General features: G+C 35.6%; 1 protein-coding gene across 5 annotated transcripts; it reads left to right on the top strand.

The window, feature by feature from the left end:
• The first annotated feature begins 5,172 nt into the window (after nucleotides 1-5,172).
• Nucleotides 5,173-13,745, top strand: LOC104589735 (uncharacterized). Of its 5 annotated transcripts, XM_088901191.1 has the most exons (4): nucleotides 5,173-5,783; nucleotides 5,883-6,701; nucleotides 6,875-6,975; nucleotides 13,080-13,203. In XM_088901191.1, exons 2-3 carry the CDS (start codon nucleotides 6,172-6,174, stop codon nucleotides 6,924-6,926), a joined length of 582 nt encoding a protein of 193 aa, XP_088757317.1. In that variant the 5' UTR covers nucleotides 5,173-5,783; nucleotides 5,883-6,171; the 3' UTR covers nucleotides 6,927-6,975; nucleotides 13,080-13,203. The 5 variants fall into 5 exon arrangements, with proteins under 5 accessions (XP_088757317.1, XP_088757316.1, XP_010246454.1 ...); XM_088901190.1 differs by having other exon boundaries at nucleotides 5,173-6,701; XM_010248152.3 differs by lacking the exon at nucleotides 6,875-6,975 and having other exon boundaries at nucleotides 5,179-5,783; nucleotides 13,080-13,745.
• The last annotated feature ends 2,023 nt before the right edge of the window (nucleotides 13,746-15,768 follow it).

Genomic DNA, 15,768 nt, shown 5'->3' with positions numbered 1-15,768 from the left:
TAGTTAAGAAGCAATAGCCAGAGCCAAGAATCAGATGTACAATGGTAAAATATGACACATCTGCTTAAGGCATAACTTGGTAAGACAATACCTCAACAAATGTACAATCACTTTGAATTTCGTAAGATCTGAAAAGAACCTTGTAGTTTCGTTAACCAAACCACAGACTTATAAGGTGGTTTATGAGGCATTAGTAGGAATGGGGCTGAAGCCCGTTACATAAGTCGTTAGTAATGGACCCCCAACCTATGTGAAAAGAGATCCCTGGAATTATGTTGAATGAGTAAAAACGAGTCACTAGATGACTTGGGAAATCACTATTGTTTGTGTCCCATTTCAGATGTAGAGGTAAGATAATGCTCACTACAGTTTGAGGAGGTTGAGCATAAGGCTCTTAATCAGTTAAGAATAGTGTGTGCAGTGCACGCTAATAACTGACTTAAGTGAGTGTGAAGTGTGGTTGATCGTTTTTGCTTTAAAACGAATTAATCATTTAAATTTAAATTTTGAATTTATTTTTGAACAGTTTTCTTTTCTTGTTCGTATCTCCTCCTTCCTGCGCCTCTTCGAATAGGCGCACTATTCTTGAAGAGGTCCTTGTCTGAAAGGACACCTTTGTGTCCATTTGGGTCTGAGACCAATCTATAAAAAGGGTGTTGGTCGACCTAATTTTCACACAACACATTGTTTTTCGACAGTCTTCTCTTCTCTATTTTTTCTAACAATCTGAGCATCAACTCTCTGTGGTTCGTGGAGGTCTGGTATGCGAGTGTACGCCTACCAGTGGCATGTTTGCGATCACCCGGCTGCACCATAGGGGGCAAATGTGGTTTTAAGGAGAGTGACCAAGTGGCACGACTCAACCCTCATTCTCTCTGCAATTTCCAAGTTTCGAGATTTTGCAACATCACACTCCTGCAAGTTTCAGTTTAGAAAGCAATTACCGATAACTTTCATCTGCCTTCTTTATTATTTTACAACAACTTTGTACATCTTTCTCTTATTTAATATATATTTTATTTATCTTCTCAAAAAAACATCTCGCCAATATATTCCCAACATGCGGCTGCAATGGATGTTGGAAATCGGTGGTTGGGACCCTGTCTTGGCCAAGATCTGAACTCGACAAAGAAGAGTTTGGGTTTATAACAGAGTCATATGACTCACAACATGTCCCTTTTGTTTTACCCTTTGTTTTATCATTCAGGCAAACTGGCGTCATGTGTATATTGGCTGTACTTCTATTCAGACAGGCGTCGTAGCGTGTATGAAGAATATTCAATGCACGGAAATCATACATGGGGCGTTTGTTACAAATTCAATGAAAACACCAAAAAAAAAATCAAATCTAAGATTCCGTTGGTTCATTGAAATGCTGAACCAAAATTTGAGATTTTATATTATTATTATTCGTCGTCAAGTTGATAAAAATAAATAATTTACTAGTCTTACAAAACGAAACTCAAGCAACCACCAAACGGGCAACAATTAAAGAACTTTTGAAATAAAGAAAAACAAAAAGAAAAGGTCATTATTATATTGGTTGATTGTTGTATTGCCGGTGAAGCCTGACCTGGATTCAAGTTGTTATTTTTGGTGGTATGATAAGCTCATACATTTCCCAACCCACACCAAGATATAACAATTCAACGATTATTTAAGATTCATGAGTAGACGTGGATATCCTCTCTCTATATATGTATTATCGAAATTAGAAATAATTGTCATATATTAATTTAAGAAAAAATAAAAAGGCTTTTTAATATTCCACTCCCCCTCACATTTCTTTTATTGATTCTAAGACAATTTGCATCTAGTTACATGTGAATCTAAGTAGAGCTGCCAATGGATTCTAAAAGTCATTTGACACCTGAGTTTAGATGTTCATCAAATTAATAATAAGACTAAACCTAGATTTAACTCTATGATTAAAATTGCTATTATGTTATATAGATATATATGACTAATAAATTTAATATTTTACATTTACATAATTTATTATAGACAAGTTAAAGTTAAGTAGTTTGTTTAAGACTTTTATCAATTGTTGTCATTTCGAGGACAATAAAATGGATGTAAAGTAAATCTGAATCCAATTCGAGTCTGATATACCAAATTTCAGATCCAAGGATTCAATAATGAAGTTGGATATAATTGGCATCCAATTCGACTATAGCCTTAAATCTAGGTTTCCTATGCTGTGGTTTTTTCACATGTTTCCATGATAATCATTAGATTCAGTGGAGGTTGTCATTTAGGGGTGTTCCACAGTATGGTTTTTTTTTTTTTTTCTTTTTTTCAAAAATAAAAAACAATTGTCACATCAACAAAATTATATTGTTTGTGCTGACATGGGATCATGGGCACATGTTTCCATGATAATCATTTAACTAAGTGGAGGTTTTCATTTAGGAGTATTCGACAATATGGTTGGTTTTTTATTTTCAAAAACAAAAAACAACTACCACATCAGCAAAATTATATTGTTTGTGCTGACATGAGACTATGGTGTATGGGAGTTGTTTTTGTTTTCAAAAACAAAACCAACCATGTTGTGGCATCACCCCCTTTAATGCAACTTGAGATCCTCTTTCTTTATCAAGATATTTGCTTTGCACGTAGTAATTCTAGATGATGATAATTATAGTAATAATTTATCCATTTTTTTTTTATAAATTTTATAAATTTTTTTATTTTCTGTTTATATATATATATATATATATATATATATATATATTGTTTTTTATTATTAATTGGATACGAATTGAAAATCCAAATCTAATTACATAAACACTTCATCCAAATATGTGATAACTGAATCAAGTTGTGAAGTTTCAAGTATCATTGATAGGCCTAATTACTTGGCTAGATTATTCTTTTTGTAATATTTAATATTTTTGGTGTATTTTTTTTATTTATTTATCCAAAAAATGTAAAATTTAAATAGAGGGAATTTAATGTGATGAAAAGTAGTAGTTCAATTTGCAATTTAAACCTCATGATTAATTAGAGACTAAATTAAAGAATAAGTATTTTAGTCAAAAGAAAGTTCCACAATCTTATTCATATTTTTAATAATAGTGTAAATATTGACACATAATTTAATGAGAAAGATGAGAATTAATAATTCAAGTATAAGACTTAATGAGAGGGGATTAAATGAGGTGGGAAGTAATAAATGAAGTTACATTTTCAACCTTACCATTACAGATGGACTAAATACATAATTATGGGAATTTTAGTATCCATTAAATCTAGCACTAAAGTTGTAATAAAATGACTTTTATACCCTTCCCAAACAAATAAGTAGAGGGTAATATTAGTCCAAAAAAAGTTTCATATTGCATTCACACTTTTATATATAGTATAGATATTTGCTAGTTGTTTCTTCTTTTCAATACCATTACAAAAAGGTCTTCCACTGGATTAGGCTTGAGGTTGCTCAAGCTTTGAGTATAAGGGATTATTAAGTTCAATCCTGATCTCCTACACACAAATAGGGGGTGCCAATGGACTGGTTTTGAGTTGGACTCTGTTTAAATCAAAACCAATTTGGACTGCTTGGATGAACCAATAAGACATATTGAATTGGACCAGTCCAGACTTAATGGTCCAAAAGTATTCATTGGATTGGATTGGACCTGGTCCATTCGTAATGAATTTATATTGGATTGGGTTGGAGTGAGCCGATATCTGATCCATTGATAGAAGATAAAAATACATGTATCAATGGACCAGGTTTGAGTTGGAACCAATCTAAATTAAAACGAATTTGAATAGATTGGACTGGTCCAAAATATTCAATGAACTAGATTGGACCATATCCATTTGTAATGGACTCACATTGGGGCTGGATTAGATTGCACCAAATCCAGTCCAATTGATACCCCTACCCACAAGAATCTTACCCATACATACCTACAAGACACTACAGTTGTGCATCAGGAACATCTCCCCATAAAATAATAACATGTAAATATGAAAAATGTTCCTAAGGATGCAAACGGATTGGACCAGATTCAAATCAAGGGGTGTGTTCGAATCCGATCCAACACAGTTCATGTTGGATCATATCTGACTATTGGTAAGTTGGATTTTCGGATCTGATCCGATCCAACTTGTTTTCTTAAAAAATAATAAATTATTAAAAGAAAAATAAAATATACTAATTTAAATAAAGTACAAACAAAAAATACAAGTATTTTTTAATTATTTTTATCATATATATATGTTTTTTATAAAAAATAAATAATATAACAAATTTATAAAAATATAATTATAAAAAAATAAATAACATGTATATATTATATTTATAATTATTAATATATAATATATTGGATCGAATCTTCTTGAATCGGATAAGGGATGATTCGAATCCGATCTGATCTAAACGGACCGATCCAAATTCAACCAAATAAGATCAGATCTTGAATCGGACCCCTAAATGTTCCCAATATATATAGTTGTAATGTCCAGCGGGTAGGTGTGAGTAGGAGATCTTTTTTTTTGGTGAAAATGTGAGTAGGAGATCTGACTTCTGAGCTCTATTAAGTTGCTTCAGGTTCCAATCACTGGCCCACTGCGTATATGGGCCGGGCCTGCAGGCGTCGGGGCCTTGTATTGTTTTAGTTAAAAGTTTTGAGTGGTTTCAGGCCGTCAAATGAAAAACAAGGTCCTAGTGGGACCAGTGGAACGACGGACGGAAGCCTGTCGCAACTCGCAACTCACAAGATTCACGCTGCCACGCTAGCCCACCGAGTTCCGAGTTGCTGCCGTTGCCGACAGTATCAGGTGGGTCCCACGAAAAATAACTTACTGTTAAAAGAGTCTATTGGACTAGGACCTCAACTACCCATTGCGGTAGTAAGGGACCAGAGAGAGTGACAAACTAACAATAATGAGTGGAGATGAGATCACTCATCAAGTCATCATTGATCGGGTCAAACTTTGACTCCAATATTGCACTAAATAATATCATCTGAGTCAACAAATTACTATTATGAAGAGGATCTAAAGCTGTGATTGATGATCATGTTGACCGATCAATCTCCATCCAAATCTAAGGTAAGTCGATTGACTACATCAATTATTGACCGTCAAATAGGACATCAAGAAAAATATATAAATAAGACAATTGAGCATAATAGCAGAACCCTGTGCTTTCCCCGCCACCACTCAAGCAAGGTAATGTAATACTGTAGTAGGTGTTACCGTATAAGAGGAAGATTATCAGAATGACCGTTGTACCCTCTTCTTCTACAAACTTCACTGGACTTTTGATTCTTGTAATTTGTAAATAAGACAAAACACAGGGGGTTCTTTATAAAGGATAACGCCGGATAGAAGCTTGACTTCGGCACGGCAGTGAGAATCTGAACGCCAGACGGAAGCAAACGTTGTTCTTTTTTTTTTATTGAAAACAGGAAAATCATTCTCGCGAAGTTGTTTTTCTTCGAAGTCTTCCTACGAAAGCAATTCCATCTTCTTCTGTAATTATTTATAATTTCTTTGAAATTATTTATAATTTGTCCAGTTTTTGATCTTCATCTAATCTGAAAAATAATGGCGGAGATTAGTCAGAGAGAAAGAAAGAGAGAAGGGCTAAGAAGAAGCTAAGATGTCAAAATATCTTTATACGATTGAGTGTGGAATGACTGGAATCCTGATCAATCTATCACGGCGGAGATTAGATAGTCAGAAAGCGCGTTTTAAGTCTGAACGCGGTGTAAGAAATTGAAGTGTCAGCCAATGATTCGAGCTTTCATTCGTGGAAGAGAAAGAAGGTGTTTCGGATAAATCGAAAGTGAAAAATTGGTATTTATTTGAAGATCTGAACTGTTAATTTAATCGTTTTTTTTTTGTGATTTTTTTTTCTGAGACAGATAGAGGTTGGACTTTGGAGATTTGATTGATTCAGAGAACTGGAATAATTTATTTCGAGGGTGTTTTGGTTGTTTTCTTCTTGATCCGTTAGGATTTATTAAGGGAATTGACAGTTGGAGATTGGGGTTCGCTGGAGCTTTTGTCGATTGAGAGATTTGGAAGGTTTTGCATTTCTGTGCATGAATGAGGTGAAATCAATTGAGACCTGTGAAAGAACAAGGAAGTTAAAGTTGGATAGGTTCCGAAATAGAGAGGTGGTTAGAAGGTGAGCATGTGAGTGACAGAGTAATGGGTGATGCAATACGCGATCGGCAAGGGGCCGTTGAGAATTCTTCGTCGAAGCCAACTGATCCGGCTTCTTCTCAGACTGCAATTGTGATAGCAGCTGCAGAGGGTGAAAGTGTTAGTGGTGAAGGTGAGTATTCGAAAACTTCGTTGGGGCAAACTGATCCGGCTCCTTCCCAGACGGTAATTGTGATAGCACCTGCAGAGGGTGAAAGTGTTAGAGGAGAAAGCGGATATTCGAAAACTAAGGCCAATGTGCTAGAGACAAGTAAGGTGTCTACAGAAGAACGGAGAACAAAAGCTCCTGAGGCGGAGAAGCATGCGTGTGTTGTCGATATTAAATGCGGGGATGGAGAGCTGAGTAGCGAAAATTGGGAGGGAGAGAAAGTTTGCAGGATCTGTCACTTAAGTTCAGGCTTTGATCACCCGGCCGAGGTTTCGGATCTTATCACGCTTGGTTGCGGTTGCAAAAGCGAACTTGGCATTGCACATCGTCACTGTGCGGAGGCCTGGTTTAAGTTAAGAGGCAACAGGTAATTGTTTCTTTTCTTTTGCTCTAAAGAACCTTGGATTTTATTGGATAAAGTGAATCCCATCTTATTTCAGTCAAAAACTCATAATGACCTGAACTTTTTTGACATGTTCTTGATTAGGATAATAAGTTTTGAATTTTCAATCCTTGACTGTCCATGTCATGTTGTTCCAGGGCAATCATCAAGGATGAAAACCAGTATCTTGAATGGGAGGAAGTCCCTTGATCTCTGGCAAACATCTTGATTAGGAGATCATAAAATTTCTCATTTTATTGTGAGCTTGTCAACATTTATCATCTTATTCTGTACACAAAACCCGGTGCCCTTTTTCCTTAAAAACAATTTTGCAAATTTTAGAACTGCTATCACCGTCTGTACAAATTTTGAAAAGGTTCTTAGTCATGCAGGTAAAATGTAAAATGCCAGATTCTTGAAAGTAAGCAGATAATTACTTCTTTTACAGCCAATATCCACTTATTTTGCAGAATTACAGTCCTCAGCCCTTGTTTCTCCACTATTTCTCTGTGTTAAAGGCAAATTAGACCAGTTTCCCATAACATAGTGCTGCATTAACTGCATTCACTCAATTACCATATATAAGGGCCATTTATCTTCACTTATATTCAACATGTAATTGTATACTTAAAGATTTAATGAAGAGCTTAATATTTGAAAGTTCAAGTTTCAAGGTATAATGTAGCCTAAATTGATTGTGGCTGGTGGTTTTCATGTGCACAAATTTTGTAGTTGATGCTTGATTGTAAAAACTATTCTAGTTTGTTGTCATTTAGTGCTAGATTTTATTCCATTGGAGTGTTAGCTTTATTACGTGTTAATTTATAACTACCAATATGGAAAATAGTGGGTGGGGTTAGTTGTAGTTGTGTAGATGTTGATACCTTATCCTTATTTCATTGACAGGGGGACAAGGTTCCATTCTGTACATTGTTGTGCTGTTCTTTCTTGTATTGTGCAAGCAGAGCAGCATCAGTTGAGTTGTTGAATTGCACTGTTTTGTTAATCCCAATTTATGTGTATTTTTCCCATTTATTTGGGTATGTTGGTTTATATAGGAAATGTGGAATTAACAAACACAGGAACTAGAAACCATTTGTCAAATTACAAGTAGAGAAAAAACAGAAAGGAAGTGTAAAACAGAGCAACTCAAAGTACATACAGAGGTTTACGTGGTTTGGCTTAAATCCTATGTCCATGGGCGTCAGAGGAGAACAAATCAACCAAAGAATGGTAGAGATTTCAGTCACAGCATTCACAGCCTTTCTCAAACCCTTGCTCCCAATGCACCTGAAGCTCCCTTTCTCTCAGTGTCTCACGCACTCCTGCACTTACTCTTTTTTTGGCACTCAAGATACAACGTTACCATGCAAGATACAAAATAGTATTTATATGAGAAACCCAGAAACAGGTCGGCCCCATAAAGCGGAGAATGTATGTGACAGGTATTGTGAGTACTCCAAAATCCCTGGTGTAAATCCAGTGTGCTACAGTTCCAGGCTAACTGCGAGTCTGGATAACCAGTGTACCCAGATGACGCTTGCGTCCCACCTAACTGCGATTCTAGGATAACCTGCAATTCTGGATGTGCTGCAAGTCCAGGATATGCTGCGATTCCCATATGTCTGTGGGGCTGCTTTTAAGGAATGCATTACCAAAAGATATCAAGTAAAACTCTAGTGTGGAACATTTCGTGGGAAGGTGGGATGAGAAAGGGAAATGGAGATGTCAGTTGAGCACACTTGAGAACAGTTAAGCATATTTTAGCCCTACACTAACAGTTTCAAGGCACGAAGAAGTCATTTGTGAAATAAAGCATATCTGCCTAAATATTTGGGGAATTGATTTGACATTGTTATTTGTATGTATAGCAATTTTGAAAAGGCTAGCTATACAAAAAGGAAATGAAAAAAAGGGTTTCAGGTTCTATAGTAATCTTAAAGAATTTTTTTATTTAATTATTTATTGATTTTGGACCTTTTTTAAATGTTATTGAGGTTTCTTCTTTACAGGTTAGCCACTCTTTTCCTGACTCCCAGAGATTTCCCTTACTATCATCATCTTGTAAACTAAGCCCTATGAATGGGGAAAACAGGATGTGGAAACCTTGTGGGTCTGTAATGTTGGGAAAGATTTTGGCTGTTTGAAAAAAAAAAAACAAAAAAGAGTTTGGGCTGTTTTTGAGTTTCTTGTGCATGACAATTACCATGGAAATGGGGTAAAAGAGTTGCAACCAAAATTCTTTTGGCCAAAAAGATAAGCAAGGGACTTAGTGGGATAACATATCATGTAGGGGAAGCTCCCAAATAGCCTGGGTTGTTTAACAACCAAAAATTCCCCATAATATTGATTTAGGTTTGAACTCACATCAATTTTTCCTGGGCACTCTTCTTAGTTTACCAGAAGATCAGAAACAAATCTTCTGGTTATATATGAAGGCTTTAATCTTAGTGAAAATGGAGCACTCTGGTATCTCATTATTTTTTGACCTGAGGACCACCATAGTGAAAAATTAGAGAGGTATCTCTGTTTTTCTTTATTATTTAACATGTAGATCATGTCTACATATATTGGATTATTTGGTTGAAGAAATAATTATATTTTTTTGTTGTAATTTTGTAGTTTCGTTTCTATACTTCATTTGTGGTTATCATGTTACTAACACTGGATACCTCAACAAGAGTATCAATTACTGGTGATCCAGCTTATTCAGTAAAGGCCAGCTACTTGGGTTTCTATGGGGTCATTACTTATGGAAATTACCTTTTTGCACACTATGAGAAACTTGTTTATTAAGATGAATTGGTGCACAAACATTTGGAACAATCTAATAGAACAGATGAAGACAGGTACCTGATCATGCCAATGATCAAAGAAATAGATGTGCTATACCAGCCAGTATGATTGATGGATGTATTATGGATGCCTCACTTCTTGGCATGAGAGTTAAATGTAGAAGGGGCAACTGGCAATGAAATGTATTTCACTCCTCTAGTATGAAGGATTTCCATTCTGATGGTGTTGATCTGTTGCGGTCAGCATACAGAATCATAGGTTTGAAGCAAGGAAAGAACATTTTCAATGTTGAAATCTGGATCCTGGAGGATGTTTTAGCACATCCATGATAGGTAGAAAATTGTAGGTTGGAAAATTTTCTGATTGAATATGAAGATCTGTGATGCAATCTTATGTTTTCCTGAATATGCAATACAAACGTAAGTTTCTTGATGAGCATGGTTATTTTTTGGGTACTGGTATACCTTTGACAATGTTGAAATCTGGATAGTGGAGATTGTTTTAGCACATTTATGTTGGGTTAGATGAAATGTAGACCAGAGTGGATATTCTGATTGAACATGAACATCAGTGATGCAATCTTTTACTTGCCTGAATAGGCAAAATAAATATAACTAGTTTCTCAATAAGCATGTTTGTTTTGGGTTTATAAAACTGGTAAACTTTTGACAAAGTAGATCATGGGTTAGGGATTTAAATATTTTATTCCGTTAAGATCACCATAGTGAAATACTCTGCATGAAATTCTGCTCAACTACAACTACCTTTTGTGGGAGAGCATGTTTAATCCTGTTTCCCACTTTTTTCTGTCTCTTCTTTTCGGTTTCTGTATCTGTTTGACGTAAACCTTTTTGGAGATGGAGGAGGTTTTGGATCCTTTCTTGGCAGAATAGAAAGATTTCTCCTCTTTTGTCAACCACTAGAAAAAAGGTTCGAGGCAAATAATAATGTCATTCTAGCAAGACACTGAATACGCATATCTAGACACAAAACCTAGTCCCAAGCCCAGAAATTTGCAGACCAGGCCAGACCAGGCAAGGTTAGAACTAATCACCCCTACTTCAAACTTATCTATAGTAGAGGTTCAATTAGTAAACCTTACTGTCATTAAGTCTATAGTGATGTTTACCTCTGGCTCTTATTGGCAGAATGGAAAGATTGCTCCTCTCTTGCCAAGCACTAGAAAAAAGGTTTGAGGCAAAGAATAATGTCATTCTGGCAAGACACTGAATACACATATCTAGACACCAAGCCTAGTCCCAAGCCCGGGAATTTGCAGGCTAGGCCAGACCAGTCCAGGTTAGAACTAATCACTCCTACTTCAAACTTAGCTATAGTAGAGGTTCAATTAGTAACCCTTACTGTCATTAAATCTAAGTGATGTTTACCTCTGGCTCTTATTGTTGATATTTCTTTCATTCCACACACTCCAAAGTGTAACTGTCTTCGTGCACCTCCACATCATTTTGGTTCAATGGTACTTTATGATTTGATTGATGAGCTAGCTCTTGTGTTGTAACATATATGTATATATTTTTTTTATATTGATCCTAAAATTCTGTGAAGCAATTACTTATCAAAAAGAAATTCTGTGAAGCAACTGAAAGAGCATATTATTTATATTTCTTAAAGGAACTGATGGTCAAAACAGAAAGCTGAAGTTGCAGCCAATTACTCTGTCTTGTAACACAAGTTGTTAGTATTTGATAATTAGACAAGTATGGTATTTTGGTAATTGAATATAATTCAAACTAGCCATTGACCACAATGTTGCACGGGCATGGACACTGGAATCAGAACCTAACATGTGTCTGGGAGTCTGACTTGGCAAGGTAAAACAAGGACTTTGTGAACACGTCTATAGAAAGTATAAACCAAGATTTTTTTTTGAACTATGGCATTTCATATCTATGGGAAAAGGTTTAGAAGTTTATGTTTGTTAACAACATTCTATTGGGAAAGATGGCATTTATTGCATATATTAGCTAGTCATTTATATCAAATAAGCAAGGAGATAAAGGAAAATGTTATGTAGAAGTATCCGTCAAGAATTCTTATAGTGTCAAATCTGATGTGTCCCTGTCAGAGACACTTCATCTGTTTGCAGAGTCCATGCATCATTGTTAGTCCATTACTAGAAGTATTTCAGTTATAACCACCAAGTGTAACATGACCTATATGATATTTTAATTAATTGAAACAATATATTTCCTTTATTACATTAAATTTCAGTCACTACTGAACTTACAAGAAATCTATTATGCTCTGGTTACTGATATGACTCTACAATTTCAGTCAACATCTCCTATATGTCTAAAATTATTTGAATATGAAAATGTAGTTTCAAATAGGTTACTCTTGGCAATATTTCTATGATATTCTATGTCATTACACCATGAGTGCTATTGATTGAAGGCTTCCAAGTAAATGCTTGTACAATACCTAGAAAAGGACCAGAACAATAACTATTTCATTGGTTTTTTCAACAAGATGGGTAAATGTAATAAAGTGTGGGAAACTTGTCTTACGAAAAGAAAATAATATGACTAGTTAAGCATGCATTTACCATAAACAATTTAAGGACTTGTTAAACTTTTCACTTGTCAGCTGTTGAACTTTTGTTTCTTCTCCTTATCCACTTTTGTTTTTCTTTAAGTATTGATAGATTCCTTTTACTTGTCATTGAGTCCTTCAGTCCTCCCATATAAATACTTAATTAGGACATCCTACTAGGCACAGTGATAAACCTTAGGAGGTAATGCTGCTCATGCCTCTACAGAAAGTTCCACTTTGTCAAGAAAGTACACCTGTTTCTTCAGTTTAAACAGAAATGCTGTTTATAGTGTTTATGGAGTTCAATAATGAAATTGGACACTGTGTATACTTTTTAAATTGCAGTTACGACATTTTGATACTTTGCCAATTCAAATAAGATTTCTTACACAAGGCAGTTTCATTAAAATGGTATTACTTATCTCTAGATCAGAATTCTTTATAGATTTTATTTGAGTTGACCATCATGCCTTTTTATGAATCGTATTATTTGTTCTGGAAACTCTGGATGGACCAGAGTGACAGGACAGTTTTTGTTCACATTGTAAGTTGTTGGGAATAGGCAGTGATGATAATGATGTTTATGAAGTGGGACAAAGGTAATATTTATGCAAAAAAGAAATGTGAAAGTGGTTAGGTTGAAATTTGAATTTGAACTGACCTGAGTGTAAGTGCTAAGTAATGCTGGTACAACCCAGAACATCAGTTAACTGACCATAGATTAATATATTTAAGTTCTTCAGTTTCATGACATGCATTAGAATTTCTTTTCCTTAAATTTCCCATAAATGCATTATAATCCCTCCATAGTATTGTGTAGAAATATGTCAAAAAAGAGAACAGAAACAATAGTAATAATCTGACTTATTGTTTCTTAATGACTAGTGATATTACAGAAACCCAAAACCTCAGGCTTCAGTCTTGACTCTTGATAAGTAGTTTGTTACTTTCAAGTAATGACAAGAGGCTAGTATTAAATGCTATATGAATGTCGTCTTGTTTTTATTGATGCAGGTGCTGTGAAATTTGTGGGGAGACTGCAAAAAATGTTACAGGTGTGGGGGACAACAGATTCATGGATGAATGGAATGAGAGGAGATTCAGGTCTAGCAGTACAAACTCCTCAAGCAGGGGGAGGGGATGCTGGCGGGGACAGCCGTTTTGTAACTTCCTTATGGCTTGCCTGGTAATAGCATTTATACTCCCGTGGTTTTTCCGTGTAAATATGTTCTGATACTGGGGCCTGTGAACAAGACACTTGGGTTCTAGCCATGCATCATCTCTATAGCTGAATGTGTGCATATAATTGCATTTCATGGTCTATGGTGGTAGTCTTCTGTTATAGTTCCAGCATTTCAAGAGATGTGGTGGGTCCTGATTCCAGCCTCTAAGAACTTAAGATTTGGATTTCATAAACTATTACCATCCAGAGAACAGATGGTATCATTAAATATGAGGTTGTGCAGACAATTATTGCTTGGCTGCAATGAGTACAAGGGATCATATTTTTAGATTTTGCTTGGGTGTTTGCAGACATATGTATATCATAAAAATTGGATAGAAATGGGTTAGACTGCATAATTCTTGGAACTATTTTTATCCCTGATTGTTTTGTGGAGTTCTTTCTTCTGTACATTTGAATTCAAGATACTATTTGAAACTTCCAGTGGATTTAGAAAAGCCATCATCTTTTGGTTGTTCTTTTGCTTCATAAATTGCAGAATCTTATTTCATCACTAATTCACCAGGGAATGTCTGGCTCTGTAATACTCGGTGAATGTGATAGGGTGTTTTTGTGAACCATATGGGAATTGATTAATTTCATCTTGATTGTTTGGACACTGGGTGAAGCCAATTCTAATCCCAAGAAATGGTAATATAGAGCATCAATGAGTTCATTGATTGAGCATGGCTGTGTTTTAAATTAGACTTATCTACTACAGAGTTTGGTCCTTTTGTATAACCACTTGGAATACCATACCATGTAGATGCATTCAAATGCCATGATGTTGAAAAACAGGAACTATTTTACATGGATTTCAAGTGCTTCTCTGGAAATTAAGCAGGTGTTTGGTGGCAAACAACAGAATTTCTGTTGTTCCAGGAATAAAGAAACCAAGGCATTGTTTACCGCTGGTTTTCTGTCTCCAGGGAGGTATAAAATAGTCACCTTTCTGTTTCTCTGAAACTGAAGCTTGGAAACGTTTTTCTTTGGATATGTCCATTGGACCAAACACTGCTTATTTGGACAGCTTAAATGGGGTTCCCTTAACATCTGTTCCTTGACCCCTTAAACCCAAGGTAATGCCCTACTAAACTACCAGTTGAAGGGGAAATAGAAAATGACAAAACATGAATGAAGAAAAGGCAGTTTAGTTTGGAGGTGCCAAAGATGTAGTTTGAAAAGAGTAGGGGAGACAGAAAAAGTCCCAATTCATTTGTTGAAGATTTTAAATCTGCAACTGTTACTTCAGTAGATGGCATTCCAAATCTGCTTTAGCTTTATTTGGGGAAATCAAGTTGTAACAGCTTGAATTCACATCAGCCAATGGTTTAATCTATGTAGACTTTGGATTGGTATTATTGCTAATATTTGATTGTGGTTACTTGGAAATTTTCCACAGAGCAAGAACGTCTAGTCATGACCAATGTTAATATCTCTAAATGCAACTTGAGATAGTCTTAGAAAGAGGAATGCTATTCCGACTTTGGCCTGGCACTGGTTTTAACCTCAAGGTAACCTGAAGCAATGCCAAATTAACTAGATTTGATTCTATTCTAAAATTAATTCAAACGCAGCTAAGTCGTGGTAACTTGTGTGGAATGTATTAATGACAATTTACCTTATAACTTGCAATAAAACGTGATGCAATCAACTAGTTAGATTGGCTACCTCAAGGGTTGAGATCATAACTTAAATCATAAGATGCAGCACAGCGGTATCAATGTTTTGTTTCCTTCACATTGATCTTGATGGTTTATGAAGACTCTTCACTTTAAGAACTGATTTATGGGTTTTCCATGAAAATCTTTATGGACAGATAGCCAAGAGAACAGGGTACCTATTGCTCTCTTTTCTATGACCTCATAGCTGTGTTCATTTTCGAAAACATGGGCATTCGTCTCTTTCCATATATTCCAAGGGATAACTGCTTCAATAGTCTGCCATGTAAACTTTCTACTTTCAAGTTCTGTCCGAAAGTAGTGTCCCCAGGACACGAGGCCAACAGCCTTTTACTCTGAAACAACTGTTGAATTTGACCCGAAGATTGTAGGCCATCGTATAATAAGTAATGTGCTGACTTCTAAGCAGCTGATACATGGTTCTAAGGCTCAGTTTGGAAAGAATACAAATACAAATGTGTAGAGTGCAAAATCTCATATTTTATATTATTTGGTATGTATTTGTACTGTACATATTTGTATTCATACTCCTTTCAAACTGAGCCTAAAGACCAAACACTTCCCCAGTGCTTGTGAATCAAGTTCTTGTGGAATGTAGAGAACTAAACCCAAATTTAATTCCATGTTTTCAACGAAAAAAAATGGCTTTCTATGTTTGACAGTATGAGGCTATGAGCTATTCACGGGGCTCTTCCTGCATAAAACATCAGTCCACATAAACTCCATGTGACAGTAAACAGTGCTGAAGTGTATGGGCTAACATGTCACATGAAGAGAGCCTATGGACAGTAGAACGTGG

Source organism: Nelumbo nucifera, chromosome 3 (assembly GCF_055504915.1).
Source record: "Nelumbo nucifera cultivar China Antique chromosome 3, China Antique-T2T, whole genome shotgun sequence".
Lineage (NCBI taxonomy): Eukaryota > Viridiplantae > Streptophyta > Magnoliopsida > Proteales > Nelumbonaceae > Nelumbo > Nelumbo nucifera.
This window is presented reverse-complemented; position numbering and strand designations above follow the sequence as displayed.

What these genes read in the sequence shown, in the direction of transcription:
- LOC104589735 (XM_010248152.3), top strand. Translation starts at nt 6,172, where the DNA reads ATGGGTGATGCAATACGCGATCGGCAAGGGGCCGTTGAGAATTCTTCG. An exon ending in TTTAAGTTAAGAGGCAACAG is followed by an intron (nt 6,702 to 13,079) that starts GTAATTGTTTCT and finishes TTATTGATGCAG; the next exon opens with GTGCTGTGAAATTTGTGGGG.